General features: G+C 42.4%; 1 protein-coding gene across 1 annotated transcript in view; it reads left to right on the top strand.

Moving 5' to 3' along the window:
* The window catches only part of CDH4 (cadherin 4), a 447,706-nt gene that overhangs the window by 378,686 nt on the left and 41,794 nt on the right, over nt 1-27,226 (top strand). The window contains exon 8 of the mRNA XM_068416116.1: nt 26,553-26,690. Within this exon, the coding sequence (XP_068272217.1) occupies nt 26,553-26,690 (138 nt within the window). The remainder of the gene's footprint in view (nt 1-26,552; nt 26,691-27,226) is intronic.

Genomic DNA, 27,226 nt, shown 5'->3' with positions numbered 1-27,226 from the left:
TCGCACAGTGGGCTCTGCCCTCGCTGTCTGCCCGGCTGCCACGTGCCATCCCAGGGATTTGTGAAACACAAAGTCAGTCTAGGGGATGAAAACCACTCTGTAAATGTCATTTATCACTGAATACTGTGTTATTCCTGATACCCTGTAATTTTTCAGGTCCATGTAACAAAAATGTAAATACTGAAGCTTTATATATTAATATGCCTGAAATCATTACTTAAAGATAAAACTGGTTAAATTATTCAGTTATAAAATTATCCCATTTCCACAGCAGCATATCCTGTCAAATGAAGAGCTGATTAGCCATAAGCTGAATTTAGCCAGTAGATTTATGCTTGATCCTGGTTTATGTTTCTACATTGTATGTAGGACTGATTTGAGCTTGCTCCATCATTCCAGCATGCATTTCATTTTCTCATTACAGACAAGAATGACCTTTTTCAGCAAATTATGGTGAGGAGCACTACCACTCATCATGAAGAAGGTTCATTTTATTAACCACATTTAGTGCCTTTGGAAATGCGGCGTGCACCCAATGGAGGGCCACTTGTAGCAATTTGAGATACCAAAGTTAGCAGATGGGGAGGGCTCGAATCTGCTCTGAGCGCTGTTGGTCCAGCGTCGCTTAATGGATTTCTCAGGAGCTCTTGTTGCAGGATGGGAAAGATGTGAGCGAAGCCTCATCATAGAGTAATGCCATTTGTTTTAATTAAGAAGGGAATTATGTCAGTGGTTCTGAAGCCTTGTTACAATACCTGGAAAGAATATTTCTCCCCATTTGCTTTTCTCAAATAGCAGTGGCTATGTGTCTTCCTGGTGGGTGTTTCCAGAATCATCTGTACCTTTCAGTCTTCTGCATGATTGCTTTAACTCACTAAAAATGAGTTTTTAGAGCTCATGTGTATGCAAAGGGTTTTTTTATTATTTTTCCTTGACAAAAACCTGATAGCTAGGTAGAATATTATAGTGATAGAGGAAGGGCTGAGCCATGGGCCTTGGAAGACAATAGCATGAGTATTTGGAGATGATAGGAGAAACTTTTAAAGAACAGAAGAGCTTTCCAAAGAAAGAGGCTGGTGAATAGCTTGGAGACTGTAGGAGTCCAATGAGGAGATAGGGAAACAGCCATGGTATTTACCTCCCAAAAAAATTCACCAGCAAGACGATCAGGACGCAAATGTAATGGGCTGGAGACCGACTGGTTATACAGATTGTGATGATCTGTTGGCACCGTTTGAATGTGAGTTTGTGTAAGCTCAGCCTAGCTGTGGTTTCATCCGCACGCATTCACTCATTATCCTCCCTGTGCTTGGACACTAATGGCCCTGTCATCACTGGGGGGTTTGGGAAGTTACTAACATTGACAGGCAAAGAGAAACACTAGTGAAGGAAGTAAGGCAGCGCAACAAACACGTATTTAATCATACATGTTTAATCATGAATAATGCCTTATTCATGACTGGGACACACTGTGTCTTCTTCGCCACTCCTCTTGCCCTTTGAAGGAGGAGAGCGTCAGAGCTGTTTGTGAGGGATGAGGAAGGACCACCACCATTTTGTGGCCATGCTGATCCTCTTGAGAAGTTGACTTCACGTTTGCAGACCAGTTGCCGAGGAGGCTTCATCTTTCCTGATGAGGCTGACAATCCCTGCGCTCCAGTGAGATGTAGCTGTCAGAGGAGCTGATGGGAGCCCACCTCAGCACCACAGCACTTCTCTGCAATAAATATCTGACAGGGTGATCTGCTGCACATGGTTTGCATTTGTCTTGGCCTTGCTCCTGTCTGAGGATGTTTCATTCTCCATCAAATTATGTTTTTAATAAAGAGGATCAAATAGAGCAATGGTGCTGCTTTTATCGGTCTAGTTGTTCTATGAAGTTTTTCAGTTCAAGTCCCTGTGCATTGTGTGTCCCTTCTGAAGATGCACACAGAAGGATGCTTTAACCACAAAGCAGAGAGAACCGGTGTATAAAAGTAAACTTACAGCCAGTTTACATCTCCTGTGGAGCTGATTCCACCAGGAATGAGTCCTACCCTTTGGCTGAAACAAAGAGTTTCCTCCCACTCAGTGCATATGGAGCTGTTTACTGCCTGCCAGAGAAGCTCCCAATTTGTTTTTTTAATTCTTTTTTTTCCATTTGGCTTAGACTCTCTTTTATACACCTGGCTTCTTCTAAGTATCGCTATCATTCAGATGCAGTAGCCTCTGGATGAGATTGTACTGATTCACACGTTACACTGTGAATCAGTACAATCTCATGTTTGGGCAAGCAATTGAAGAGATGTTACCAAATTGAAAACCTACATGATTTGGGGTTGACCTACTCAGATAAAACAAACCTTTGAGTTTAATTGGATCTATTATAGAGTCTGAGCAAGAATAGGGCTGATACCCAACCTAATCAGTTCTCTTTTTTAAAATGTGGAAATCTTCAGAGCCTCTCCTGCAAGAAAATTCCACATATACTAGTAGTCTGTAGATCCTTTTCTTTCTTCACACACATTTTAGTATGTTCAGAGAGTTCTGGTACAGTCTGGTTGCACTTGTTTCAAGCTGCTCATGAAATCCCACCTCTGACTATAGTGGGTTGGTTTATACATTATTCAATAGTAAAATCCCAGCTGAATAGGGCGGGGGGGAAAAAGTTAAGTATCGGAGTAGAAAGCTCACCAGGTCCTTAGCATAATCTCTCTGGTTCAGACCTGCATTTCTTTTTCCATTTGAGCTTGTCTTACAGTGGAGAAGAGTGTGTCATCCCAATTTTAGATAGAAGACTACCTGCTCAGCTCAGGCAGATTTAAAGTTTTTCTTCCGGTACATCACATATTTTCCAACAGCCCCTTCCCCTCTCTAAAGGGATTATTGTCTAAATCTGCACCAGGTCAGGTGAAATAATTAAACACAAGATGCCTTCACTAATTAACTTACCCACAGACCATTGTCTATTATTAGCATTTTAAAGAGAGACTTTGTTAACTCTTTTTTCCTAGACCTAGTAGTGTTTTTTTAATAACACAACCCATTCCTATTAAGTTTCTTTGACTGCATTTCATACTAAAATATTATCATCGACACGTTTGCCAGAGCATGAATGAGTTTACAGGATGTTTCAGTCTGCAGCAGCTACTTTTCTTAACAGAGCATAAGAAAAAGGCAGCTTAAATGCAAAGGAATGTAACTGTCAGAAGACCAGATATAGAGCCTTGTATTCTGAAAGTATTCTTAAACTGCAGTCCTGAGTATAAACAATGGAGAGACTATTATGTGCTTTGTAAAATATAATTAAAATGGTGATATATCTAGTGTCTTTACAGTACATCTCATCAGAGCTTTGGAACAGTGTTGGGATCATGGAGTATGGAGTTGCTGGGGATGTAATGCTTCCAAAGAGGCAGAAATGTGTGCACAGGGACAAAAATGTGGGAGATGATTGCTATTCTGCACCACGTACACTAATTCCTTGCGTTCTGTACTAATTAGTATACAAAAAGGTGGCAGAAGGTGGCTCTTTGAAGGGGAGAACAACTGTTCTTGTTAGACACTTCCAAGCATCACTAGACTGGCTATAAATAATCACAACATCAGGTACCGAGGTTTGGGATATTCTTCGTTCAGTACATGTTGAGAGAGGGTCTCCTGGATAAGGCCAGCGAGGTGTTGTGTGCAGGCAGAAAGGAGCTGTGTGTTATTTTTCCCAGAATTGCACATTAAAGCATCTAGGAGCTTGTAGTAGCAGAGCGGTGAGTCAGTTTGTTCTTTTGTCATGGTAACCTCACCATTTTTTCCTCCTCATTTTTAGGCTAAATATTTTCCTTTTGTTGTTGTTCTGTTATTCCAATTTTTTAAAAATTGTGGGGATTTAAGTGTAGGAAATGCTCATTAAGTAGAGTATGTGTCAGTACAAGGATGTTTTATTCTTATTCAAGCTATTCATTTTTTTGCACTTAAAATGCTTTCTGTTCCAAATGCCTTTCTAGAAAAATAAATGTAGTTTTCAGCTAAAGTGAACAGGTCACATACTGAGTCACCTCAAATCTGATGGCTAAAATTTAGAAGGGGAACTAATTGGATAAAAATGCGGTGACTCATATTATCCAGACATTCAATAAGTTGGTCTTTCCAGTCTTAATTTATACAGCTCTCTGAAAAATAAATAGATTGAAGTTTCACATTCATACCAACGTGGAATTCATCTCAGTTTATGAGGAGGAATCTTGTTTTAATGGTTAAAGGCTTGGGCAGATGCTCGAACAGGGGTAAACTGGCCAGGCTGGTTTCTGTTGCCTGAGGATGGGAAGCAGGCTTTGTAAGTCAACAGCGAGTGACTCTTGTAGACTTGGTAAAGCTTTTCTGGTAGATATCTGCTTTTCTAAAGGGAGGATTTGCTACCACCCACGCAAGCATATGCCAAATAAAATGCCTACTTAGGAAGTGTTGTTTTCACCTTCTGAAGGTGAATTTCAGAGAGATAAGAAGAGCAGCATCCTTCTGTCTTTAACTCTGGGACTGGCCCAGCCGATCTGCAGTGTTTGAAACATCCTACAATGTATTGTATGTGCTTTGCTCACAGGGGAGCTTGTGCTGAGGTGAAGTGAAGTAGTAGATGAGAGGATACTCCACGCATTATTCATTCTGAAAGTGGTTTGTTTTGGAGATGTGTATGTTTCTGCAATTATTTTAGCCATTACACTTCAGCCCTGAAAATGCTTTCATCTTGGCTGATTCCATCTTTTTGTGGCCATGGCAATGCAGAGGAGTATGATGGGAAATGCATTATTTGATTTGTAAATTATGTGCATTTTTTCCCCCCTTGATGTTTGATATCAGAAGACATGATGTTTGGCAGAAAAGGTAATGAACAGTATTTGCTTGTAAATCAGCAGGTAGATGTGGTATGAATGAATGCGTATTTGAGCGTAAAGAGAAAATCTGAAAGGGTTACCAGTGCTCCTTTGTGACAGAAAATCTGCCCTACAGATGAGAAGGGGAAGCAGCTTCCATCAGCATGTGCTGGAGAGGCACTGAATGACCGCGTGACTCCAACATATCAGCCGTTTGCAAAGCGATTCCTGCCCTGACCGTGGCACATACAGACATATCTAAACTGACTTTCCACAGGAAAGCTTTGCTAGTACTAGTAAAGTAGCTTGAAGATCAGGGAATGTGCAGGACATCGGTTGGATCTTTGGATAGGTGGCCTGCCTGCAGCTCCTTTGGCCATGGCAACATTTCTGTGAACCCCCAAACCAGAGAGCTGGAGAATCTCTCAGCTATATCCATGTGGGTAGAAATCGAAGCCTCAGCAATCATTTATGTAGATGATCCTGATTAGGTGGGAAATGCCCCACAAGAGTTTCCCACCCCCAGATTAGGACAAAATAATGAATTTTTTAAATCATAGTTAACCAATCAGGAAAAAAAATAGAGAGAATCAACATTTTTATTTTAATAGCTACAAAAAAGTCACATGGATATTGATCTTCTAAAATTATGTTTGACATTTTAAAAGATCAATTTTTGTCAAAGTTATCTCAAACCATTAAAACCATTTTAAAAGGGACTATCTTGCAATGTAAAAATAAATTCCAAGTGAAGGAGAGGCTTTGAATGCCCTTCCTTGGAAGCAGTTTCATTCTTAGCATCTTCTGATGAAAAACCATTTTGTCATAATATCCTCCACCAGTTTTCGTCCTCAGGACCCTTCAGCTCTCTGTATGGTCTCTGCCACTACTGTCATCCTACCATATAAAAATGGGTATTTAGGGATGTTCTGCTGAACGCCAATTCCGCTGTTTGCAATAAGAGCCTATTAATGTAACTCAGAGTGACCGTTGCCTGCAGTCTTAGCATCTTCAAAGGCTGACTGACGGACTGGAGAAATGGGGTTTGCATTATTGTGCTGCCCCCAGATGCTGTTCCAGGGCAGGTGTAGAGGAGCGCAGGCACAGTGCTTTTCTTACAGCGTCCGTAGGAAATAAGGTAAGCTAAATTATGTACTTAATAACCAGATGTGCAGGGGAGCATTCAGGGAAAACACATCAAAACATCTTGCAAAAACTCATTTGAAGTTACATAAATTATTGTTTGCATTTTCACATGCAGTTACTTTCAAGTCTAACCAGCTGTATCTGTTTGGAGTGGCCCTAAATAAATACATCATTACATAAACACGGAATTTGTTTAGGGAGGTTTTCCAATGAGGTCCAGGGCCTTTTTGCTTCGCAAAATTGCACAGACTGTGAGAAGGAGGTGTCTGAATTTCAATGGGACACTTTGACACAGAAAATCCCATTCTTAGTATGTTTGGTGTTTCTAAGTCGTGCGGTGATAGCTACCTTCAAAGAAGACACAGTAAATAATATGGTACATTTTTTGCTAGAGAAATTTGAATGTAATTAGAAAGTCCAAGCGGGTGATTACATTTCATTTAACATTTTTCACCCCGTTTCGGTACAGCAAGCCAACGTCTGGAGCATGCTGATGCACCGTACAGGCATTTTGCTGACAGGCTTCCCAGCAGCATACTGGTTCGCTGCTTATTTGGACAGCCAGATGATTGCTGTTCAAGGAGAGGGCTATGTCGTGATCTGCGGCGATAACGCCGCAAGCCCGCCGCCGGCGCATTATCGTCTCACAGGATGCAATTACCTGATAAACGGTGACGCGCTCTGTAGCCGTGCATTGGTTATAGGCCACTGCAAGTCCAGTGCACAAAGTTCAATCCAGTGTTCAAAAGTCCTTAAGTACCATTGAAGTGTTCTCTAGCGGGTCCCTGGGTTTTATAAATGAGAAAATAAATGAAGTGACTCAAGGCACAGAGATGCTCGTCTGTGCCTTCTCTGTTCCAAACCAGAATAAAACATGAAAGAATAATCTGAAAGACATGATGGTTTTTATTGAAGAAATAATCACAGAGTCACTTATCAGAATCAGGAAACCTGCTTTATCCTTTGTTGCATTATAAATAAGAATTCTATTTGTTCTTGGGAAACAAGCCTGGAGTACACTGCAACACGTTATTGTGAGCGACGCACGGGGAGCGACTGAATAAATGCTGCCTGCCTGTTCCATTAGGTGATTTTGTTTCTCTGCTTTCCTTACCAGGAATGAGTTGTTTTATCATTTCAGAGGTGCATTCTGACCAGTTACTGGGTGACTTGTTACTGGATCTGAATTCAAAGCTGACCAAAGGGAGGATGCTGACTGCCAGGCAGGGAGCGTGGTGGTGGGAGGAGGCAGGGGCTGGAGTCTCCAGCTGTGCCCCGATCTGCTTGCTGCTGAGGTGGGCTCTCCCACTGCAGGAGAATGGAGAAGGGAGAAACATCTGTCCTGCAGCCTTCTGCCTCTCCAGGAACGGGGAGATACAAGGGGGGAACAAGGGTGGGGTTAAAACAGAAAGGGGAGGAAGAGGTGCTTGCAGGGATGGAAGATGAAGGAGGTTGGCACAAAGGGGTTGGTAGCAGAGCCTAACCAGGCTTAGGAGCATCTGCTTGCCAAAACTAGCCTAGCACTTACTATCTCTGATCATTGGACATAAGCAGCCTTGAAAACGATCGAATCTGGTTAACAAATGAATGGTGCTGGTAGTGTAGGATGTCTTATGTTGAAGGAAGAAAACTGAGATCCCATGAAAAGTGTGAACATTCACGGTTGGAGAGAAGTCAAGTAACGATTAGGCGTAGCTGGGACGTTGAAGCTGAAGGAAGAGGGAGAAGCTCTCTTCTGTGCATCATGAGAAGAGTTTCTGCAGTCACTATTTTTATCCTTTTTCTACTCTTGATGTGTAATCTTGCAAAGGCTATAAGCTCTGGATTCAAAGGGCTCTAGAAAATGCCATTCTAGATGGAACAGCCTGCATAGTTCAGCATCCTCTCATGATACAGGCATCTGTCAGAGCTTCAGGCATGAGCTCTTGGAGCTGTGTGCTTGGTGGTTATGTCTTGCACTAGGTGATTAGATATAAAATTACACAGTATCATCCTAACTTGGAACATAAAACCACTTCCGTGCTCTGTCTCGACTGTTCGTACACTTCTTGGCAGAAGCTGTTGCAGATACCAGCTTTCAATCCTTTCGAATTAAATGTCAGTTGATGGCAGAGTCGTCATCAGCACGAGCGTCCTGCTCATTCTGCTTCCTCTGGCTCTGGAGAGCGGTTCTGCACCTCCTGAGCTTGCTGATGAGCAGCTCATCTGGGAGCAGTTTCGAAGGAGATCTTTGACTTTCTTTGGCTTCCCAGAGGAATTCATAATTATTTCCTCCTTTATCATAGAGTGCAGCTGGAGGCTTCAGCTCCATTAGAATTGCCCTGATAATTTCACAGTGTGAAATTTACAGCAAACAAGGGACATTAATGTTAAATAAATTTATGCAACAGCAGCCCTCACCCAAGTCATTAAAAGTGTGTGCAATTTTTAATGGATGCTTCAGCATGGCATTTGATAAGTTTGTTCATTTCTTTTCCCAGTCTGTTAAGTGTACGTACACACACACACATAAATTTTTCTGCCAGAGGTATCAGTAAAAGCTGGCTATGGCCTCGGATGTCACCTCCTTGCAAACACTTTAAACATGGCTATAATCCCAACCGCAATGGAGTGAAGAGAGGCTGCCAATGAAGAGCAGATTTGTGTGTGTGTGTGAGAGCGAGTGTGGGTCTGCGTGCGACTCAATCCAATTGAACTATGTAGCGATCTGAATTACGTCTATTTGAAAAGACAGGATATCATAAAGACTGCTAATATGGTGGAAAATTATATTAAGCTGAGACAAGACAAAGTTGATTATCTGCTAGACTAGTGCAGATGTGCCTGGCGCTAGTCATTTATGCATATTGATTGATCTTAAATATAGCAGAGCGGAGGATGGGAGTGGTGGTTGTATGGTTATTGATTTTGTTTCAACTCCTTGGGCTGTCATCGTAAGCTTTCAGATCCAACTATCTTGACTGATACAACTCCTGATCAGAAAGCTTGATAAGAAAGCAGGCATGAGGCTGATGTCCTAGCCAAAGAAAACATGCCGTTATGTCCTTTTAGAAGCAGACTGTTGCACTTACTTCATGCAGTTATTCAGAAACATGCCAGCTCTTTACAGCTCAGTGGAGCCTGGGTGTAAAATGCATTGGAAGGCTGCGGTTGGGCTTCAGCAGCCTTTGGGTTTCAGCTGGTTTGGGGTTGACCCTAGGCTTGGTGGATGTTAGTCTCAGCTGTGCATTAAACAGTCTGAGTGCTCATGTGAGTCAGTTTGCTGCGTGATCCGCTTTTCTTCCATTTGCTAGAAGGAAGATACTTGATTTCTTATTTGGTTAATTTTGGCTTTTACAAGCCTGCATGAGCAGAACTGTTGTTTCTCCAACTCTCCCACATTCCAAGCAGTGAAGCTGTAAACAGGAGGTTTTCAATACCGTTCTTTGGTTGTTCTCTCATTCCTCGTGAGTCTTTATTAAGAAGCTATTCTTCAGTACTGCTGTGCCTAGAGCCCCTGACCTTTGCCACAAGGAAGCCTGGCTTCCAAGGGCTCTGTAACTCTGCTGGCATCATTTGCATGGAGCTTGAAACATGACATGGGAGTCAAATAAGATGCTGGTTTTCTAATAAACAAAGTATTTAGGAGTAGAGAGAATTAGACCTTAAGCAGTCAATAAAATGGATTTGTGGCTGTTTGCCCTGGGAATTGCCTAATAGCCAAATCCTGAGAGTTTATACATACGTATGGCCATCTCCACCTACCTCGACTGCAGCCTGAGCTCCGTGCAGGTGAAGTCTGCTGACACAGATGAGTTTTCATGATAACGGTTTAGTTCTGAAACAGAAATTTGTAAGCGTGTTGAATTGAGTGCATATCACTTACTTTGATTTATGTTTGAGCTAAGGTGAAAGAACGCTATCTGTGATTATACACATCAAAGACAATATATTGAAATTCAGTTATTATAAGGTACACATCATTTATCAAATCCCTGCCCAATAACGCCAGCATTTGCTGCACAGAAAATACATCTGGATGGATTACCTGCTTCCCACCATCTTTCTGAAGGCCAAGGGAGGCAAACACAAAATTACTTCAGAAATGTCAGACTCAGGCTCTTTCAGGCTGGGGAGAGGGACTGAAACCAAAAACCACAGGGCAGTCAGCAAAATACATAGACAGGGTGAGAATTTCAGGGAGTTTACAGTCCTCAAAGGAAACTGGTTTCTTTGTTTGCTGCTCTCATCAAGAGCAGGAGCAACCCACTGACAACAGGCAGAGCATGTATCACCTTTTGCAGAATTTGGCCTGGTTTAGTGCCTGCTCTTGAGATGCTGCTGATCTTAAAAAAGCACATTTTTACATCCAAAGCAGCAGTGGTCTGGACTTGGATCCGTAACAGCCAGTTCTTGCCTGGGATCTAAAAAAAATGGCTTTGAAATATGAATTTCAAATTAAAACCAGCAAAAAATAAATAGCAGAAAATACTTTTTTTTTCTTGCTGAGCTTCTATTCAGTTCCTGCTTCCTGTTTTGACAGTGTAAGTTATACTTGGGCAGAAAAAAAAGGAAGCCCACAAACATAATTGCAACCATGTCTAATTAGGCAGAGCTATGTAAATTTAGCGTTTCTACATGATTATAAATGTCAGGAGAGCCTTAGATAAGACATGAGAGTTTTGAGTATCTCTTGTGTACCTAGTCTAAAATGTCCTTATTGCTAATCCTATTCATCTGGAGTTGCTTCCTAATTAGAATATTTATGGGCTAATAAGGAGGTGAACAAGACACTCCAGTTCTGTTCCGAAGGTGAGAGTAGGGATTCATTAGACTCAGCGTCTCTGTTTTGATTGCTGTACAATGTAATTAACATTGTGCTAGACAATCATTTTAGATTTACCTTAACAACAAATATTTAAGAAGATTCCTGTTGTTCTCTCTTTGAGTTTAGGTCTGCTGAAACCAAGCGCAGTTATGTCATCAGCTTTGAGAGATCTCGAGGTTCCCGGGTGGTTTTTTCCTGTTTTGTTTTGCAAGCTGTTTTGACCTCTGTTTGTCAGTTCCTGATGTTTCTGAGTTTTGTCCATACTAGCTAAAAGTGAACCTGTTTTGCATATTCTATGAATTCATATTTTATAAATTTTGTAGCACTAAGACCTATTTTTTAGGAAATGCTTATTTTGACTTTTTTTTCCCAGGATTTTCAGTTGCATGTCTGTATCTAGTGACCTGGTATAAAAAAGAATTTTTAAAAGTCAGATATAGTTTAGCTGGTTTTAGGTTATGCTGCCCTGAAAGCATAGTTACTGATGTTCAGTGTCTCTCTAATTTTTCTTCTCGAAGGGGGTTTCCCACCAGGAACCCCGCTGAGCCTGGGCATAGCAGGAGCAGGAGAAATGCTTCCTGCAACCAGCTCGAGATAGTACCAGGGCAATCCCGTGAGTTCTGCCCCACTGGGCTGTAGACCTTTGTGATCCACCAGTGTGAGGATTTAGATATTTCCTCGGTGGGATTTAGTCATCCTCTCTTTTCTCCCTTGAGGGAAGGTCCAGCCCTTGCCCACCCTTCCAGCCCAAGAGCTGGGTGGCAGAAGACATCTTCCACCCTTCTTCCTGCTGCATCCTCTCTGGCTTTTGCAAGATGTTTCTTACTTCTTGCTGCCAAAGCCCCCATTTCGAAGGACCCCTGAGCACAGCCTAAGGAGAGATGCTCTATCCCTGAAGTCCAAGGGGAAGCTGTGAGGACTGCCAACCCCAAACCACTGGGGCCAGTGCTGCTCGGGCCAGGGAAGCTGGGGTGCAGTTCCCGAGCCTCAGAGGTATCTCCTGTTGGGTTTTCGAAAGGACCAAGGAACAGAGTTTCTGTTCTCCCTCTCCCCATCTGCCTTTACTTTAAGCCCTAGTTCTGTCTGCAAACCACGCCAGAGTTCTGCAAAGCAATGCCCATAATAAATACAAATGCTAAATTGTTCTCAAATTTTTGCCAGTGCAGTGGCCAGTCTCAAAATCAATTCCTTTTCAAGGGTAAGCAGGTCAAAGCAAAACCTGAGGGTCCTGATCTCTTCTCTTTGCTTTCGTTCACATACTGAGAAATGGACTCGTAGTCTGAGAAAACAATGTTCTGTGACTTTAAAGGTGTTACCAGAAAAGTTGTTAAGATGGCAAGTCACGTTACTTCAAGTCTTCTCTGTATAAATTACAGTTAGATGCGAGAATCTCATAGATAACGATAAATATAGCAACATTCTACTGCTGATGGAAATCATTATCAGCCATTATCAACTTTAATTAATATATTCACATTATTCAAATCCAGGTAGAAAATGTTCTTTGGCATCAAGTCTCGAGTAATACGGTTCATGGCTTTTCGCAGCTTGAAAAGCAGCTGGCAATAGGGGAGCAAGTCTGGGGAAACACTTTGTTTAGACTCGGGGTCCTGCACATTATATGTCCTATAGATCTCACCCATTTTCCATGCCTGTGTACAAGGGCTGGAAGATCTCGTGTTTCCGAGGGATGTTTCTCTCCTTGGTGCACTGCTTCCGCACCAGAAGAGCTTTGCTGTTGTTTGTGGCATCTCCGTTGTCTCCGTAGCAACCAGGGTAATGCAGGGAATACACAATTGAAGGTGCTAGGAATGAGCACTGGTAGCAAATGTTCTTTGCGATGAAAAATGATTGAAAACAAACAGAAAATATGGGCTAAATAAACCTCTGCCAATTCTAAATGGAATGCTTCTTGAAAATTTCCATTAGACCTTAGCAGCTCCTTAAATAAATAACCAGTATGTCCCCTTCCATCTGAGGATTTCCATCTGTTGATTTTGTTTGTTTGCTTTTTTCCCTTTTATAAAAATACCGAGGCCCAATCCTGCCACGTGCTGCACACACAGCCCCAGGGAGCAGCACCGGGTGCGTGGGGTCGAACGTCCCCTTCCACTTGAAAAAGAATCTGAAAAATAACATCAGGCAAATGTACAGAGCCTCTCAAAGCCCACCTGCTGCTCCAGAGGCAGAGTCATAAAACCCTGAACCCGCACCTGCCGTGTGCCCCGGGAGTAGCTGGGGGCCTGTTTAGCCACCACGACTTGCCAGGAGGGAGAGGAAGATCTCTTACAACAGGTATTCCCTGTTCACCCGCTGTGCTAAACCTGGCCCCCAAGCAGCTGAGGGCAGCGGGCTCTGTTTCATGTACACGATAAAGCAAATGAGAAAACTGCCTGAAGAGATGCTCCTGCATCCATCTCACCCCTTCGTGCCACTCCAGCCTGCTCACAGCATGCCAGGCCCCGGCACGGGCTCACGTCGTCTATCTGCAGGCAATGCAGTAGTACCTGGATAATTCCCCCTCCCTCGGTTGTGCATCTTCCAGTGTTCAGACCGGAGGAAGGTGCCAGCCCGGAGCAGTCTTTTCTGTTTCAGATGGAGCAGTGAAAATGGGATCTCTGTGATGTGCGTTGTGTTTTCCACTTCTGCCCCTTCAAAGTGACAGGGCTGACTTTATGTGGGGCAAGGTCTGTCCTCTAAATCAATGACTCCGTGGGCTAATGGTTTAGCTAGAGACCCTAAAGACTCAAAGTAAGGACCTGTTACAGCTGGTTTGAGTTAGCACTTTGTTTCTGCTGTCAGATAATACGTTTCTAAACCTGGACTGTTCTGACATTTGCTGTGAGAAAAAAGAAATAAAAAATCCATACAGCTCCCATTAACTGAGAGTGAGGTAAACACTGCGGTTGGTGGGATGAGATAAAACCTTTTCACCTCTGGGACACAAATGTGAGTGCAACTTATGATAAAATGAAATACATTTCGTGATCTCACCTTATTCCCCACAGGGAGATAATCCATCTCACAAAAATCTTGTCACATAGCTATCACAGTTTGCAGCTTCTTCTTAGGAGAGACCAAGGACCAGAGTCCTAAATCCCTTCAAATCCTGCCTGAAGAGGATGGTCCCACCAGGTCCACATGGAGCCCAGTCTTAGAGCCTTGCTTCTTGCTTGCAGTGAAGTACATCAGCTTCTAGTCCTACTTTCACAGCACAGTTTTGCCTGAGAAGTGAAGGAAATAAAGCAACACACATGTAACATTTACTTAGTGTAAGTTTGTACACCACCTCCAGAACCTGAGGTGAGAAGCTCTGCAGAAATTTAACATTATATACTGCTGTAGGAGTAGGATAAATACTTGTTTCCTTTTGCAAAAGTACATGTCTCACCAGTATTTAGGAGAGCATTAAACTTAGAATCTCATCAGCCCCTTCTAAATCTGCTACGGGGGTAAGACATGAAACTGGATTCTGAAGAAGATACTGGTGCAGTTTTGGAGATGTTTCCCTTGTGTTGTACAGGGAGCTGAGATTATAGAGCATGGGGCCACGGACAGCTGGGGTGGTTTCACGTGAATCCCACATCATGACCAAAGCAAAAATACTTCTTTTTGAGGGATTCTTCATACCACGATATACCCTTTCCTTTCTAATTGTCAGAAAGTATCAGTACTAGAATAAGGACTATTGTTTGCAACCAGCGTAGCCTGAACAAATTACAGCTAGCGTATGGTAGCCTGAGGTGGGATCAGACACCCCAGCTTGTCTCAAAATAATTTTTTCCTGTACCTCTATCCTTAGTCTGCAGTTAGGTCTTGCTGGGCTAGTTATGTCCCTGAGTATAAAATGATGAATTGATGCCCAAAACTTACAGTCAATCTAGTTACAGTGGCAGAAAGTTTCTTTCTGCTTTAAGTAATTAAGTAATTCTGCTCAGGAAATGCACATCTCAGCAAAAGGACTTTCTTGCACATAGAAACAGGTCTCAGCTGAGGCTGGGGGGAAAAGAGGTAACATTGCCAATATGGATTGATCTATATAGCTTTACACATGCATAAAGAAGGCTCAGAACTGTATTCAGCATCTCAAACTGGACTCCCCAAACTGATGAATGCCTCTGAAAAAATAGTCTTAATTCCTCTGCCTGTTCCCCATTTGAGAAATGGGGATAATTCCTAGCTCACAGAAGTTTAATGAGTATGAATTTGTCAATATTTATACCTACAAAGAAAATAAAATATGCCGGCATTATTTTAGCATTTCAGTAAGCTCGTCAGAGCAGCATCGTACATGATCAAGTGATGGGTTAACAAGGGTTAATTAACTTGGCAGAATTATGCTTTGCGATTTTTCATTTCAGTCTGTTACTTTTGAGTATTTTATAATGTAGGCTACTAAATTCGGGGTCATTTTGCCTCTCGTATGAAATTCAGCTCTTCCATGTGTAAATGTTTCTTAAGAGGAAATATAGCCAGAATTGGAGAGAACTCAAAGGCTGAAACTCCCTCTTGCAGCTAATAGCTGAGAAACTTGTACATTCCTCCGATTTTGTAACCACAAGAATTACATTTCGTCACATAAAGATGGTTGGCAAGTTCCTCTTTCATACCTTGTGGCAATGTGAAGTTAATTCCATATTACATGAACCTGGGAGGTTGTCAAGGGGATCTCTATGGTGCTGGCTCCTTTATAAAATTTCCCCTGCTAAGATGGAACCTGCTGCTGGTCACTTAAAGGCCTTTGACACTTGCAAAGATCCCGTGCATCCCTTAGATGACAAAAGGCGTAGAAATTAATTGTTGCTTGATTAAGGCCCTGATCTGAGTAAATTAAATTCTGCCTTCAATTATTGAAATGGCTTGTGGGTACTGCTCCATCCTCATTTTACTTACGGTTACAGGAAAGGCCCGGAGTTACGCTGCCAAAAGTCTCTGTGTACAGCTAGGACATTTTAGGATTATCAAAAATCATTCCTGATCCACTCTTTCCTCTTCCAAATTAATAAACACAGCCTTTAAATTTCACACTTTGTATATCAATACACTTTCTTCTGGAGTACTTTTTAAAAAACTCTTCTGACGAGACCTTCTCCTCCCACCATTGACATTGAGCAGTTTGTTTCCTGGATGATAACGATGGCTCTTTTTGTAGTCTCACCTGGACTCTGCTAACGGAGATCTGATTAAGGTTGACAGGCCCAATACGGAAAGGAAAACGTCCCTGCTCATCACAGCGAATTCTCGCACTGGCACGGTGCCAGCCAGACTTCTCAGTCATTTAGTTTATCAGCAGTTTATCATGAAGCCATTCATTCCTGTTCCTCGTTTCCCCAGTTTTATCACTTGTCTGAAACCTTCTGAGCAGGCAGTATATTGAGTTGTACAGGTCTTCACTCCCCAAGGCAGAAAGCCCATACCCTGGGGGGTGGTGAAGTCCCACAGAAGCTGGACACCCATGGGACTGGCATCACATCCTTCAAAAGGTGTCTGTGAAGCCTCTGAGTCAGCAGAGGTTGGGTTTCAGACCTCATTGCAGTATGTCTCTGCTGAGTCTTTGGGCACAATTGAACCCGAAAGATGCAGACATCATCACCACAACTAAGTTTGCCCAAATGCCCCACAGCCACTTTCTATTGCAAACCTCTGATTGCTCAATACAGCAATCAGTATTTTCCTGGGATCTCTGTTTATCGTTCCCCAAGTGTTGTACCCCAGAGAGCAGTGAGTGCTGAGAACATCAGCGAGCTCCACGGGAAGCTCTGTGGTATTAAAGACTGCTCTCTGCGAAAATTTCTTTATTTTGGTGGCCTTCCTTTTGTAAGAGTGCACGTAATAATCCATTCATGACTTCACTCAAATTTTTCCCATAAAAATTGACTTTTCCGTGATCAGCAGGCCTTGCAGGTGAGCTCAGGTATCATCCCCGCAGCAGTCAGAGCAGGGGCTGGGTCGGTGCCATGCAGAGCAGCTCTACAGTTGCCGCTGTAACAAAACAGCTGGCAAACTTCCACAGCTTTGGGAGTCCAAGTTTGCAGAGGAGCAGTTTTCAGTGGAGGAGGCAGGCAGGACTTTTTCCTGTATGTCCCATGTTGCTCAATCCTCGGCGCTGATGCCATGGGCCAAACATTGGTGATGCACACAAGGAGTAGTGCCCATGATGGCTTTTAAACAGGGAGTCTTCCAGCTGAGTCTACACTGACGTAACCTGCCCAGTTGATCGTGTCTGGAGTAGTTGTCTACAGCACCTGGAAGAGCGTAGCCCTCTTAAAGGCCAGGGAAACAAAACCATTTGCAAGCAGAGCTGGTTTTGACAGAAGCCCCCGTTCGTATTTCTGACTTCACAACCAAACCAAGTTTCTTTTCCAGTAATTCTGTCAATCACCTTCTCTCTCAGCAAACTGACACAACGTGACCCTACCCATACTGGGTAAAACAGCTCTTAAGGGAAATACAATAGGGAGCATCTCTCATTAATCTCTTCTTGGTTATTTGACTGTTTTCTACTAACCTTTCATTCTGCCACATTTAATTAAATCGGCTGCTTTTCTGACTATAACCTGTTCCTTCACTGTTTGGATGTTCCCTTCAATTCATATGGGTGAAGGCATATACAGTATGCAGCTAGCAAGGACTTAGCCAAGCTATTTTCTTAAAATAATTCTCAGCAATGAATAACGAATGACACCAAATTAGTTTATTTTATCCACACCACACAGAGTCAACACAGTACAGATTCCCGAGACTTGTGTTGTGCTCCTGGCTGCCATTAGGTTTAAAATCCAGGATCTTTGTGTTGTACACGCCATGTGTATACATATAGGATTAGAGGAAATGGTTGGAATATATTATGTTGAATATATTACATTGATTTTATTTTTTTTATTGCTGCATTGATAGGATTTAGAAAACCTCATGCTCCTAAGAATAAAAAGGTCTGACTATAGCAGCGGTGTCATGAGCGTGGAATTTCAAGCCTATCTGCAAAAATGAGATCACATATAAATTATGAGCAATATTATGAATATTTATTTAGCTACACTGGTCTTCTTGATGATGTTTTTCAAGATTCCAGCCCGACAGAGCTTAAAGAAGGCAGTTTTACCTGAATTGTGAAAGGTTTTTCTTCCTCTTTTTAATCAAGCGAGATATACCAGAAAACAAATCAGGCTGATAAAAACAGAAGTCAGACTTACAAGAAAAGCAGCTGTAGCAGCTAAATGGCTTAAAGCAGAGAAAGTAGGAAAACAGCATGTGGGGCTAATGATGGGTGGTTTTCAGGTTTCAGAATACATTAAGGCATTCTCCCTGTTTATTAAATTGCTCTGGCAGCATTTGACAGCAAAGGTTTTGTGGATTATAAGAGCGCAATGGACATAACTAGGATATTTTTTTTTTCCCAAAGCCTGGCCTTTGGGTAATCACCAAGAAGTTACACACTAGAGGAAGAATTTGGTTTGCACAAGTCCAAAGAAGGTCATTTTTTATTTTCAAAAATGTTTCTCAGATTGATGTTTACTTTGCCTTCGCTTGGTTTTTGGATTTTTCCCGTCTCTCAACACTCACTCCTTCTGTCAGAAAGTGGCAGACACAACCTGGAAGCAGCATCAATTTAATGCTGGCATATATATACCACAGGGCACCTCTCTGCAGCGACAGTTGCTGTGTGACCACCCAGATATTGAACTATTGTGTGTCTTTTCCTGTCCAAGAAAAGCTGAACGTAATTTCATGGTTTTACAAAAATTGCCTCAGCCAAAAGTTAGAAGGCTTATTCCTCAGGTCTCCTTTTAAGTGCTTTGCAAGATGACCTGGCATCTCTGGGGCATAAAGCCTGCAAAATATTGACGGGAATTGAAAGCAGCGTCTGCTGGATCCGAGTTGCTTCTTGTTTCTGCCAAGATGCAAAAGAATGCCAACTTCTGCGCCGGTACCCAGCGCGGTTGCCACCAGAGGAAGGGAGCTGGAGGTGGGCACTTCTGCAGCCCTCCTCATCGGAGTGGCCGAGTGCTTCAGCGGACTAATGGATTTTTATTCTCACGATATCACTGTGAGATAAGAAAGTGTTTTCATTTCATTTTGAAGTGTTATTTTAAATTTCTTTGAGGCACAGAAAAATTAAATGACCTACTAAAGGTCACTTGGGGAGCGTTTGGGAAAATGCAAAAGAAATCCAGGTCTTCCAAGCTGTAGCCTGCAGCCTTAATCACAAACTTACTCTGTTTTGGCACCGACACAGAGGCTGTAGTCAAAATCAAAATATGTTATCCAAGATATTCATCATATCTTTTTTTTTTTTATGACATTTATTTGTAGCTCGTACCAGCTCACTGTTACCCTCTTGCATGACTATCAGTGGTGACAATCAGAAGCATGTGGTTAATTTTCCTTATTTCTCTCCTCGTAGACTTACGTCTGATCTGTAGTTTGGATCACTGAAGAATGAGATGTAACCCATTTCTAATTATTCTGTGATTCTACTTTTGGCATTAAATGAGAGAATCATATGAGAAGCTCATTAACTGACAGTCTTTCTAAACATGAAAGTCAATGCTGTCCAAGGACAGAGATACTGTCACAATGGGGTTTCTGATAACAATTTTGATAATAATTCTGATAATGATTTTGAGGTCAGTCCATGGTGCCAGAATAGATTCAATAGACTGTGCATGACCCAAGTGCCTTTATGGGACACCTTGAGGCATAGAAATCTGTTAGGTTCCTCAGTGGCAGCATCAGGACGGAAAACATTTTAAGACTGGAAAAGAAACACTACAGGACACTGGCTTCTTTTTGCTGTTGTTGTTGTTTTCATACTTATCTTCTGAAAACAACCCAGTCCTTATTTTCTGTTTGCTCCAGGCTTGGTGACTTATTTGCCAAGGCTCAGTCAAAAAAAACGAAAAGCATCCCAGCAAATGTTATGTTTGTGTTATAAAATTTCCTGAAACTGGAAAATACTGTCACAGTCTTAAATATAGAGGTACTATTTACGTTTTGAGTGAACTTCAAAGAATGAGGACAATTTTAAAGCGCTCTTTCAGATATGAAAGTAATTCTTGGGGCTTCAAAGATTTTCAAGCAACTACATTCAAGTTTTGACAAATGGCTGTGCTCAAATATCAGATAAAAAATTTTGTGACCTCTAATCCCCACTCTTTGCAACTCAAAATCTAGAACAAATATCAGGTTAAACAGACCCTACTTGGCCATTAACCTTGTATGCAGCATACATCAAAACATGCTGTTGCCGTAAGTGGTGGCCAGCTGGGCTCTGAGCGTGGCAATCCCCCTGCAAGGTGCGTTTGGGTCAGTTGACTATTTTGGTGGATGTATTTTCCAGGAGGTCCCTTTCCTCGGGCAGAAGCTGCTGCATTGATATTCCTCATATGTTCCACCGCAGTGGGGTTTCAGCTTGGGTGTATTTTCAAAACCTTGATAGCCCAGGCTCAGTAATAAAACTCACTCAGAAATATATACGTATATACATATATATATATATCAAAAGCATCTCTGTGCCCGTTTAATACAGCCCTTCCTACGCACAGTATCGCTGGCACCAGGCACTAAGAAAATCATGAAGGTGATCCACTGGGATCCCCGGTCTGTGTTATCATTTTCAGTTATTTGTCTGTTTTTTTTTCTGGTTTTGTTTTGGAGCCTTTTAGTTTAGTTTATGTTTCTAAACTTCCCTTTGTATCCCTGACAACTAGCAGATCACTTTCCGAGATGAGATTCTCAGTCAATAACACTGCTCCCGGTGCTGTCTGTTCAGCAAAATCCTGGCTCTTACAATGAGATGAGGTACCTGAGCAATTCCATTTGGTTCACATATCTTCTGTCCCGGAGGCTACGGGGAGATATAGCCAGGATGCTGGAAGGCTTTCAGCGTGACTGTCAGGGTCTGCTCTGTACCTAGCATGTCCTTTGGAAAGGTTTCCACTTTCACTGTCTGAGTAACACAAGAAAAGGCTGCTGGGGCAACAGCCACTGAACTATTTGGTCTCACACTACTGAGAGGCCAAACAGAGTAGGCTCCTGAACGGCTTTCTGGCGTTCTTTGATTTTATAACCTCTATGTGATAAAAAGATTGTATTCCCTTTCTTTCAGGTAACTTTTAAAGCACTTCCTCATGCTTTCATACGAAAGCTCAGTTAGCTATCGCTGGGTGTTGTACCCACCACCAGAAGTTGTTTTGCTTTCAGAAGCCGTCACACAAAAGAGAAAATAGTTGCTAAGCTGGAGCAGGGCCCATTTACACGCACGTGGGAGGTTCAACGCCCACCCTGGGAGAAGCTGGAAGAATTGATTGTGTGTCTGCTGGTTCTGAATGGGTTAAAATGTGTGAATTGTAGCACATTAAAATACCATCTTAAAGTGCAGTAGCTTAAGAGAGGAGAAGATGAGTAATACAAGGTGTGAGATCCCACAGGTTAGGGGCCTCAGGTGCTGAGAGGGAAAGTGTTAAAAAGATGTTTAATTGCTGGTTGTTAATCAGGCTGCCAGGTGAAAGCTGTTTGTTGAAGGCTGATTGTCAATATAGGTGCAGTGCCACATGGTAATCCTGAGCTTGGCTTGTGGCCTCTGGACTTTTATTTGCCTCAGAAAAAAAAAAAAAATTGGCATGTGTTAGGCTGGTTTGTGAAGATTTGTGGAACAGCTCTTGCTGTGTGGTGGTGTGGGTGAAAACCACTGGTGAGTCAGAGCAAACACCAGGAGTGCTCGTCAGAACAGCTCCTGGATAAATATTGTCCTTCTTTCTGAGTCATGCTTGTTCAGCGCTGCTGGCAGAACCCCTCTGCCGTGCCAAGGGTGAGCACGAGAAGTCATCCCCTCCCTGCCTCCTCCGCGTGCTCCAGTTAAGTACGGCGTGAGTGGGAGCGGTGTGTGATGGGAAGATGGGGATGGCCCCTAGCACGGGGTGCTTCACCCTTTGGGAACAGCAGAGGGAAATCTCAGCGTGTGCCTGCTTCCCCACCCTCCTGCTCTCGGGAGCTGTGCTGCAGCCTTGGTTTTAATGGCATGGGAGAGGTGGGAGCGTGCTACAAAGTGCGGTTCGAAGAGCTGTGGATGGGGGGACTGAGGCTTTTCCTGAGCTGGAGGCGTTTATCGATATCTGGATGACAGGTAGGTTTGGTCAGATGGTAGCAGGAGTTCATGAGGTCTGACCTGCACGTCCCAGGCCAGGATGTTTCACATCGACACCTTTGCTAAGGAAGAAAGCCAGCTTGCTCAACACACGGCCCTTTCCAAGAGAGTAAACTGCTCATTGCTAGGGAGAGTTAGATCAAGGCACTGCCCCTGCTCGAGAGCTCTGCCGTTGCAGGTAACTCGTCAAATCAAATACACTGAGATGCTTGCAGGTGGGGAACACCGTGCTGTGCTGGAAGAAAAGCCAATATAACCCCAGCCACATGGAGAAAATAAACCTGTTGACTTCACTGTTCATGGTTGTGCAGCACCAAGCAGCCCAGTTAACTTTAAAAACAGGGTCCCCTCCCTTGTTACACCCCTGTCCTAGCAGGTGTGAAACGCCTCTGGTAGCAGCTGGTCCTGTACAGCGAGGTCGAGACGGAGCAAAGCTGCATCTTCTTAGCTCAGGCAACGTCTTGTGCATTAAGATTCATGGGCCCAGGGTTTGATGGCTGCCGAGGGTGCTGCATACACGACATGATGCTGCACTGTGTGTAAAAAATGAAAAGGTCAGGTTATATCAAAGGCTCTGCTCGACTCTGGCACACGGATGCAGCTTGCTCACCACCACCGTCTCTGCGGGGAACTGCGAAAGGTGTCGGGTGCTCTGCGAAGTCTTCACTGAGCTCCCAGAATTGGGTTTTCTCCTGGAAATCTCTGTTCATATTTAATTGTGGCTAAGTAGGGAGTATTAAGAGATAAATGCTTTAAAAGGTCTGCCTGTGAGCTTTGTTTAAATGATGGCTAGTTAGAGCTTTTTAGAAAAAGTATTTCTGCTAGAGTCAAGTGGATGTTTCCTGGCTCTGGGATTTATTACTAGAGTGTTCACCATCAACTATCTTACACCAAAAAAAGTGAACATCAAAACTTCACTAGCATGTAAAGAAATTATTTAGGGAAAAAAACAGAGGAACATCCCATATTCTTCTCATTGGTATTGCAAAAGTAAGGGGAGATGGAAAAACACATGAATATAAAGAAGATGTGAGGATAGCAATGGAAGGAAATAGGATTTAGATTTTCTAGCTCCTTCACCAATAGATTTCTACTTGGTACATCGTACAGCAACATCCTGGTAACCTTATTTGCTTTACCAGACGTGCTGCTAAAATTAGCTAGTCATACATTTCTCAGGAAGTGGTAATTAATTGGACAATATTTGTACAGAGCTTTGAAAATGTAGGTCCTAATTTTGCAAACCCTTTGTCCATAATGCAGATTAATTTAATCACATAATTGCCGCATTTCTGGACTTTGGCATACACAGTTACCCAGCTCGTGTGTGATTTATAATAATTGCATGTGTAAAACAGGAATAGCCGTGTTCCTAAAAATACTGTGCGTGCACATTTGAAAACTGGGATCACAGATAGCGGTTGATTACTAGGATTTCAGTTTAAAATACTTTGTTCTTTCAGACTCTCTGAATATGATTTATTTTCATTTATAACCTCTCAGCAAGAGCGTGCTCAGCTTGGTCAGGGATTTGAGAGGTGTCTTTCGTGCCAGCCTGTGTCTTGATGGGGAGAGCCACTTGCAATAACTGTAATTTTGTTTGGGGCACCTGTTCCTTCGCGTGTGCCAATGGGCGGGCTGGTTCAGTGATACCCATCGGTGCTAAGCCTTAAACCATTTTCACACAAACGTATTGTGGTATTTGGACGGAAAGGGGTTTTATTTTTTTTCTTCCTAAAAAGTTGTTTGTGCACAGAGAATGCTGAGAGATCTGACTTCTGCTTTAGCTCAGTCTGTCATAATTTCTGCCTAGACCAAAAGATTTTATCCCTAATTTAATACATTCTTTTGAACATTTTTGCTCCCCAGACCCTGTATTAGGTTGCTCCAGCATCTCCCTTTAGCAGTGAAGGATTTACTAATTTCCAGCTTAAATTTATTCATGGCCAGTTTATACCCATTTGTTCTTGTGTCAACATTTTCCTTTAATTTAAATTGCTCCTTTGCCTTCCTAGTGTTTATCCTCCTGATGTATTTATAGACAGCAATCATATCTGCTATCAGCCTTCATTTGGCTAGACTAAACAAGCCAAGCTCTTCTAGGCTCTTCTCCAGTGATGGGCTCTTCACTGCCGGCACCTGGTCGGATCCAAGTTGCTCAGCAGTGAACACAAGGGACCTGGATTGTGCACAGCATCCCGATGAGCCCTCGGTGCTTGGCACCAGGAATTAATATTGCCCTATCTCTGATGCTAATACCGCACACGATGCGTTTGCCGACGGCGTTTGTGTCTTGCTCAGCGGGAGGGAGCTGGTGGGATGCGGTGCCAGGCCTCCTTGCTCATGTCCAATAAACGGGCTTCCAGAAGAGTTTTGTTATTGGCCCCTTGCTGCATTATCTTGTATTTTGTACTATTAAATTGAATCTTGTTTCTGTCACTTAATTCTCAGGTTGCCCTTCTTTCAAGCTGTTACTTTGTTCTGTACAAGGCCCTGCTGTCTTTTTAGCCAAGCCCTCGATCAACTTCCCATTAACCAGTTTAACCAATTTCTTCAACTAATTCCCATCTTCTGGAATTTAGCTGATGTATTTCTTTGTGGCACTGTATCAGATGATTGACAGAAGAGCAGACAGATTAGATCTGCCACAGTTCTTTTAATTCTTTCCTTCATAATTTTTTCGTTCAAAAGCCCTTCTTAGTTTTTAGGTCAGACTGAAAACTCTGCACTTATCAAGATGAGTTTTTTTTTTCCTTGGCTTAAGTAGAAGCAGCACAAGTACTTTCCTCTAGCATGAAGATTTGTTAGATTATTAAAAATATCGGCCGCTGGACCTCCCAGGGACTTCACTGGGGCTGGGTTTTCAGTCTAGATTCCCTCGAGGCAGAGGCTTATTTCTTTAGTTCCACAGCATCATCATCAGAGCAAACATATAGTAACTGTTTCATTTCTCTGGGTTAGGACCATTTTGTGTTACCTCTAAGCTGCAGTTTCTGCCCTGTGCTATTTAAAATGTCATTTTTGTAAAGAAAGAGAATATGAGAATTGTTCTGTATGATCAAAATGCCATCAAGAAAATGTCTCTCGTGCTTGGGGGCGTGGGACTGCCTTTTTTTTTTTGATAGTCGTAACAATAACAATATTAGGACAACAAACTAAGATGCCCCTGGAGATGTTGTGACAAATTGGAAGGACATGTTGAAATTAAAATTGATTGAATAGTTCAATAAAATCAGCTTAATGCACAAAAGCAAAAAGGTTAGCTACAGAAAAACAAAAAAATCAGTAATTTGTTATCTGCTGGAGCTAATCTTACTGAAGATTGAATTAGTTGTAAACTGAAACTGGGTACTTGAAAGCACCACCCTCGTATGCCCACGCTGGAGCCTTTCAGATGGAACTGGGCGTGGATGGGAACCCAGTGCCTGAAGGTTTGACAAATCTCAGCCTACTTCCATTTACATGTTTTTGTGTTTTATATGACTTTACATGCCAGCCAAGGCCATTCTCCCTGTCAGATAGCACTTTAGCTCTAAACAGAATAGTTGCATCTTCAGCTGATGGAAATCAGTGCAACTTTGGTGCTGGCTCTGCAGTTCCCACCAGCAGCTCACCTCTCGCGTGTCCCTGATGGCTGCAGCTGCCTCCAGTGTCCTGAGATACAACACCCGTCTCAAACGGGTCCATTCCCGTAACAATCCTACCTGATCACTCCGTCCATTTGAGATCTGCTTTAATTCCTCACATTTTCTCACTAGGCTTGGACTCTCTGCGCTTTCTAGCACATGTGCAGCGCTCCTTTGCCTGCCTTCCTCTCTTCCCATCCTTACACACCAGCTCTTTGTGGCTCCTACATTTCTACATTACTAAATTCTGGGCATTTTCATTTTTGACTTTGTATTATCTGATTGATATAATCTTTCTTTTAGATTTCTTTAATTTAGTGTTCTGAATTTGTGTGGGGTTTTTTATTAACACTGTGCTATGATGCTCTGAAAGGCACTTTGTTAAATAAAAAAACTTTATTGTAAATCTGAGATTAATAAGACAGGGTCTGTGATTACACACGCACACAGAGGCGTATGTCATCAGAGTGTAATTTAATAAGCAGTAAAATTGTGAGGTTAACAAACCTTTTAAATGAGACTTTCTAGTCCCTTACCCCCCTATTTTTCCAGGGGAAGCTTTAGTTAAGAAGTGAATAAAGCAAGCTAGAAAGGAGCTGAAGGCGGTGGGAGGTTTGTGGGCTCAGTCCCGGTATGAGTAAGTGCAGTGCAGACTGAGCGTGACCTTACCCAAGGTCTGCAGCTCGTTCTTGGAGTTCAGATTGAAGTTGATGCTTAAAAGTTGATGAAAATGTCTATTTCAACCAAGGATTTTTGTACATAAGAATTTTATTTGCCTGAAAAACAGGTAATATCCACCAATCTATGCAAAAATCCCTTCAAAAACATGATAGAAAATTTTATCTGTCTTTTTGACTAACATTTTGAATCCAATTAACTTCTTAGTCTGCTTAAACATTGCACTTGTATACAGAAAATAAACCAACGAGTTTTACAGGATCAATTTTTTGTTTCTCATCTTTTCTTTTTTTTTTTTTTTCCAGAAAGTTCAGCAGTATATAGTCATTGTTCAAGCCACAGATATGGAAGGAAATCTTAACTATGGTCTCTCAAACACGGCAACAGCCATCATTACGGTGACAGATGTGAATGACAACCCACCCGAATTCACTACCAGCACTGTAAGTATCAATACATCAGCACGGTGATGCATGGACACACAACGTGTTTGTAATTCATGGGTGTTTGTATCCGTCGTCTCTCTTAGCTGGTTTGGCAGATAGGAGGAACTTGATAGATAACCGTGGAACAAAGACTTTCAGAGGAAAAAAAGGAGGAAAACAAGGAAAAAGGAAAAGAAGAATGATTCATGAACTTGCACAACTATTTGGTGACCAATTTCGCTGAGGTATTAAAGGAGCTGAAATAATGTGGCAAACAGACTATGTCTGATTGCACCTAAGAGGATACAGTTGTTTCACAGCAATTGGCTGTAGACATATCAGTTATTATTACCTATGAGTGAAATCCTGAGCAGTAAGAGATATTTTGGATTTGGTAGCTCGAATGTTATTTCAAGGAAGCAGTATATACTCTAAATGGTAACAGGTATCTGGTAAAATTTGTATTTCACTGATAGCTCTAACAGATGTATTTGTGTGTGCCAGCAGTAAACGTGTAGACATTCTTCAGTACATCTGGTTTTAATCAGTTAAAG

This window comes from Nyctibius grandis, chromosome 19 (assembly GCF_013368605.1).
Source record: "Nyctibius grandis isolate bNycGra1 chromosome 19, bNycGra1.pri, whole genome shotgun sequence".
Lineage (NCBI taxonomy): Eukaryota > Metazoa > Chordata > Aves > Nyctibiiformes > Nyctibiidae > Nyctibius > Nyctibius grandis.
This window is presented reverse-complemented; position numbering and strand designations above follow the sequence as displayed.